The sequence below is a fragment of the Pomacea canaliculata genome, linkage group LG4, assembly GCF_003073045.1.
Source record: "Pomacea canaliculata isolate SZHN2017 linkage group LG4, ASM307304v1, whole genome shotgun sequence".
Lineage (NCBI taxonomy): Eukaryota > Metazoa > Mollusca > Gastropoda > Architaenioglossa > Ampullariidae > Pomacea > Pomacea canaliculata.
In genome coordinates, this window is record NC_037593.1 from 21,655,576 (window position 1) to 21,661,965 (window position 6,390).

Below are 6,390 nucleotides of genomic sequence, written 5' to 3' on the forward strand. Positions count from 1 at the left end.
CATGTAATAGCTTACACGCAGAATGAACCTCTTTTGTTTTCTTTTGTACTCAGTAATTGATTTTCTCGGAAAACGAAATGTCTTTTATAGATAACGAGAATTATTGACTGTACTCTTATGAGAATCAAAGCTGACATTCATGTAAAAACTTTAAGAGTTAAGAATCAAATAAAAAATACAAAAGTTAAAACTGAAAACGAGAAATGAATCAAAATATAAATTTGTGAAGTTGAAAATAAAATAATAAAACAACAAAAATAAAATACACTAGTTAAAATAAAATTAAATAGTTCAAAAAATAAAATAGTTGAAAATAAAATAAGTTAATTATAGAATATATTTGAAAGCTGACTGTAACGAGAGCCTGCTGTTGAGGAATAATGATCTTGATTATGGATCAGTGTTCACTGCCCTCGTCGTCTACTGAGATAAAGTTTCGCTCCTTGATTTACCCCTATCCTCATTAGGATGTACAAAAAATGGCACAATATTTTTAAGAATACCTACACACGAACAGTAATAATTAGGAAAGGATATATTCCAAGCGCCAGTCACTGTGTATGTGAGGAAAAGGCTCTGTCCCAGTGTGTCACAGACTACACGTGACATGTCATGTAGCAAACTGTGTGCCAGCTGTGGCAACAAGTCACAAACTTTGACAGCAACTCCACAGTCAAGATATTTAGAACATTTTGATTATAAACCCACGTATGGTATGACTAATACTATTATGAGGTAGTCATTGTCCGTTTATAAAGACATACACAGTCGAAGTACTCCTATTACAGACCAGTACTGATCATCACCGCCGCTGCAATCACGATGGTATACAAATACTATACTGCTCTCCAGATAATAAGTCCACTTTGTCAAGCCGTTTGAGGCAAAGGACATACTACAGCACGTTAGAATGATTCAAATAATGCCCTGGTATGTTATGTCATTGTTCTTTGCTTTGATCCTGACCCGCATGACCCCGACATTCCAAACAGCGACGACTTGGACAGGACTGCCATTCCCAAGTGCAGGTAACATCAGAACCTTGTCTGGGCAGACGACAGCAAGTATTTCCATTACACAACACACGAGCGACGACGACAACTTCGAGAACGTCGCCACGTGGAAGCAGGAGTCAAAGCTCGTGATGAGTAACGATGAAGGAGAGCTGCGAGCGGAAACACAGAATGGCGGGTTGCTCAACATCACAGTCTCTCCTCCTGCGCAATATGACAGGGCGCTGATCATCACCAACGTCGTCAAGACGGTCGTCAGCGCCGTCTGCCTTGCTCTGTGCACTCTCAGTGTCGTCGTCTTCTGGCTTCTGAGGGCAGAGAACGCCGCCAACCACTTCCTCCTGGCCATCAATGCTGCAGAGGCTGTCACCGCTGGCCTGGCGGTGATGGTGGAAGTCACGAGTCTCGCCGACAGCCGCCATCAGGACACGCTGGCCTTCCAGTGGTTCACAGTCGCCTCTCTCTTCGTCAGCGTGTCTCTCAAGAGATGCGTGTATGTCACCTACCTGTTTACCTGTGTGCTCTGCACCCTGGCTGTCATCTTCCCCATGAAGCCATTTCACCGCGACTTGAGGAAATCTCCGAAAATAGTTATCGCTGTTCTCTTTTTAATAATCTTTTCTTTTCATCTTTATCTCATAGTGGAACACAAGGTTGAGTTTGAAGATGGTAAATACGTGCTTAAAAAGTCCAATGTCTACATTGAGGAGAAAGAAAAATTTTTACTTTGGGGAAATTTTGGTAAATCACTTTTTTCTTACTTTCCTCTGACTGCGAGCCTGATACTTAACGGACTGCTGCTGGGCGTCCTGACGACATGGCGGAGAGCGTCCAAGGTCTTGCACGAGGGCCAACGCCGCCAAGAAGAGCATCTTAAGGTCATCAAGAACGTCACTATTTTCCTGGTAATGCTTCTAGCTAGATGATGATTATTAATAACGAAAGTAATTTTGTTATTCTGTCTCTACTGCCGACTGTTATTACCGTCATCTCTTCCTCCACTGCCAGCTGTTATGACATCATCTTCTCTACATCCGATTGTTGTTACCCCATCTCCTCCCTTTATTCCAACTGTTATATCATCATCTCCTTTACCTCCGACTGTTATTCTATTATACCTTCGTCCCCTCCTCTTCTTCCTGATGTTATGAAATCTCAACTTTTATGACCAACAAGTAATCAGGTTATTTCATTGGTGTAAACTGAGTTTCACCTGATGTTAGTTTAGGGATACCGTTTGATGTTATTACGATGTAGGTATAAGGTCTGTAGCTGTCGCTGCAACATCGTCTCCACGTTCTGTGAGCACAGATTTCCTGTCTGCTCTACCTGCTGCTGTCGCTGCCGTCCAACACCCTGCAAGTTGTCGCCACCTACCACCCGACCCTGGGCTTCTACAAGGCCGACCACTCTCTCTACGTTCTGCTGGGTGAGATGTTCATCGTCTGCCAGGATCTGGGCAGCGCACTCACCTTCCTCACCTACTTCACCCGCAGCACGCGCTTCCGCAAGACATGCAGGCCGCTGCTCCGCTTGATCTTCGCTTGTAATCAGTCGGTAATTATCCCGCTCACTCGCAAGTAATTTGATTCTATTTGATTACGCAGAGAGAGCATCATCCGTACAAGAACAGCTGTTTACAACTCCCCCCCTCTTTCTTGGTTTCAATTAAGAAATGTTAACATTTGACTCTGCGTGTGTGTGAGAGAGAGAGAGACAGAGACAGGCAGACAGACAGACAGACAGACAGACAGAGGAGAAATTGCGGACGGTCAGTTTTCACGTTATAGGCTTTGTAAAGCGCGGTGAGCTTCAGATGGGCGGAGGTACTGTGCTCTATAAGGTTGATGATGACGATGACGACGACTACGATGACGATGATGATGAGGAGGGGTATAGTGGTGATGAGGATGATTAATGTTGTACATGAGCGTTACCGAGTGATTTGGGTAATTTATCACATCTCTTATGGACAGTTATTCTGTGCGGTGACATAAAGACTGTCACGTGCTCGCAATGTTGGTAATATTCATTATATTGAAGAAATATTTTGTAGCACCAGCTTGGTAACCGTATAGACTGGATGCTGCAACTAAGCATATCCATATCCTGAGTCTGGAGAACTAATTAAAGTACCTCAGATCAATTAAATCAATAAAGACATATTACCAGTAACATATTTGTACATACATATTTTAGGTAGAATGGATTAAACTTATCTTGGTTTAAAGCGAACCGTATAAATAATATTATCATGTAACTACTTCTGCCTCGCAGTTTCATGAGAAGACTCACTTTGTTGAACGAGATGTGTCAAACAAAGTTGCTGGTGGGGAAAAAAATCCAATTTTATGATTTGACTGGCTCTTTACTGCAGACACTGTTGTACTGCCTCTTACAAGACAGGTGCTTAACGGCTGTTACCTCTTTCTGTCAAAACAAGTTCGCTTTCATTATTCAGAAACAGGTATCCACTGGTTTCAGTGTTTAATAACAGGTATTCATAGGTTTCCTTCTTTAGTAAATTCACAATTCAGCAACAGATATTCATTCATTTCAGCATTCAGTAAAGGTATCTGTATTGGTTTCATTATTCAATAACAGGCAGCCATTATTTCAGTATTCTGTGACAGGTGTCTGTAGATTTCAGCATCCACAAACAGGTAGCCACTATTTCAGTAGTCAGTGACAGGTACATACTGGTTTCCTTACTCAATAACTGGTCGACATTTTTTCAGTATTCAGCAACAGATATCCATGGTTTTGGTAAAAATAAACAGTGCATCATGAAACTCCTGTGGCTCAGGAATTCGTTTAACATCAAATGGACTTTAAATAATTGTTTTTCATTTGATGGAAATTTAAAGCAATAAAGTATGTTGATAACTTTAATAATTTACTGATAAAATCCTCGCTGGTTTATGAAGAAACTGTTGTAAAGGGACTTAGGTTAATTCGATGGTTCTTGTACCTGTAATAATATTATATATAATAATATTAAATATATAATTATAGGTATCCATTGTCGTTATGCAAGTCGCTTCTTATAATTCACAAAGTCTGTTACAGAAACTGTTTGCTTCAGACAGCTTCAGTTTCTTTTTTGACATAACTGCTTTCAGAAAACATGAGCAACAAAGCAAGAGAAATCGCCGATGATGTATATAAATGTTATAAAAGTGGTGCTCGCTGTCAGTTGGGATAGTAAACTACGGCCAGTACATACAGGTATACAGGTACATACAGGTATATACAGGTACATAAGGTATATACAGGTACATACAGGTATATACAGGATCATACAGGTGGCGCTCAGCCGTGAGAGAGCTATGAAGAAAAGTGAGTTATATTACCCAACACAAAAGATTCAAGCAGATAAAAATACAATACAAGGACAACTCAACACATAATATCTTTAATCATCCTTGTCATGAAATTGTTGTCTGTCGACAGTATCGTCAGAACATCACTTCACATCAACATGCAATTCTAGTTCTCCATTTGTCATAATTGACTGTGGCAGTTATAGTCTCCCTCACAAGGTTTAAACATCTGTCGACATTCATATTGCCTCTCATAATAGAGTATGACATGAAATTAAAAAAAAAAAGTCGACATTAAAACAAACTTTCTGGTCTGGTCTGGTCAGGTACATTCATGTGCGTGCTGTTTGTTGTATATCTAAACATCTATATAGTGCAGATAACATGTGGCTCTAGCTCTAGGAACTCTAAACCTGCTTTTTTTTTTTTTTTTTTTTTTTTTGTCTATCTCTTGTCACAGTGGGTGCAAGTTTTGTTGATCAGAAGCTTGTCATACCTTGTCTTTATATCTTTCTCTTTCCCTCAAACTCCCATCCCCAGCCCGTTATTCTAGTCTTTGCTCAGTTTGTGTCTGTCCTGCTTTGCAGTGTTCCCACTGCAGCACACTGCACTGAAAGTAATGATGCTGTAAACAACAGAGGTGTAAAATATTTGCAGAAGTTGTAAGCGCACATTAAATGAATATTTGTAACTGTCCACTCTTCTTACTACTTCTCTTTGATAAGCATTTCATAAAAAATAAACTTGCCTTTCCTAAAACAACAATCATTTCTTTAGTTTTCTTTACATCCAACAATTCTCATCACACCAAGCAACAAAGTGATCAGTCTCCTCCCAGTAACAGGAGTCATCGTTGAAAATCCGTCTCGTAAGTCCGATGCCGTCTGCAAATTTAACTATGAGGAATTCTCATTTCTAGATCCATACTCTGCTTTATGCAAGAAAATATAAAAAGGGGGAAGTTATGTCGGTACAGTGGTACCTCGACATACGAGTTTAATTCGTTCCGTAACCTTGCTCGTATGTCAAATTGCTCGTATCTCAAAGCAATTTTCCCCATTGAAATTCATTGAAATGCCATTAATCCGTTCCAGCTCCCAAAACACCACCTCGGTTGTTTTTGTTAAGTGTTTTTGAATAAGAAAAAGTGTATTTACAAGAAGAAACATTTATTTATGAATAACAAATACATATTCTATAAAAACATATTAAATTCTTCGTTTGTGGAAGTGTGTGGATCTGCTTCAGCAAAATCACCGTAAATCGTCGTGCTTCTCACACATGATGCTTTGTGTTAAGGTTCCTCCTTGAAGCTGCTTCTCTGTCACCCACACAGTCAATAGTTTCTCCATCTTTTCATGGAGAGAAGTCCCGAGCTTAGAAATTATTGTAACGCCCCTAGCTGGCGTTGTACCCTTTATCAACTCCTGTTTAAGCACAGTTCACATCATTGATGTGCTACACCCGCACATCCTCGCCAATCAATTACTCGCACACCTTGCTCGTGTTTTTCTACGATTTCGCGCTTTAATTCAATAGACATCATCTTCTTCTTCGGACCCATGGTTACAAAAATAAATGTGATAATGTTTTGTAAATGTACAAAAAGCAAAATAACGCGAACCCAACTTATCAAAAATGCTTCGAACACGAGGGAAACAAGCACACAGACTGAGGTCTAGTCTGAGGTGGGAGAAACTGTTAGACGCTGCACACGACCCCAACATCCACCCCGCATGTTGGGGTCGTGTGCAGCGGTGTAGTGTGCGATTCCTCGTATCTCAAATCTTGCTCTTATCTCGAAGCAAAATATCGCTCGCTCGGCGGCTCGTATCTCAAAACACTCGTATGTCAGGGCACTCGTATGTCGAGGTACCACTGTATTTATTTACAGAATATCAGAAAAAGCTATAAATAGCTAAAGCTGGCTTAGTGACGTGGCACAACAGAAATTTGTTGTCACCCGAGGTGTGCCTGTGAAGTGAGTACAAGACAGTGTCCAACACTCTAAACACAGCAATAAGAACGATTTGGAAGTAATAACTAGAATTGCG

The 6,390-nt window shown here is 40.4% G+C and overlaps 1 protein-coding gene across 1 annotated transcript; it reads left to right on the forward strand.

Annotated features, from left to right (window-relative positions):
* The first annotated feature begins 922 nt into the window (after window positions 1-922).
* Window positions 923-2,597, forward strand: LOC112561677. Its single transcript, XM_025234288.1, has 2 exons — window positions 923-1,918; window positions 2,325-2,597. The coding sequence occupies exons 1-2, from the start codon at window positions 923-925 to the stop codon at window positions 2,595-2,597; spliced, it is 1,269 nt and encodes a 422-aa protein (XP_025090073.1).
* Window positions 2,598-6,390: the final 3,793 nt, after the last annotated feature.

Excerpts from the sequence above, each read along its gene's own strand:
- LOC112561677 (XM_025234288.1), top strand. The coding sequence starts at position 923 with ATGCCCTGGTATGTTATGTCATTGTTCTTTGCTTTGATCCTGACCCGC. Across the intron at positions 1,919-2,324 it reads AGAACGTCACTATTTTCCTG|ATTTCCTGTCTGCTCTACCT; the intron begins GTAATGCTTCTA and ends CTGTGAGCACAG.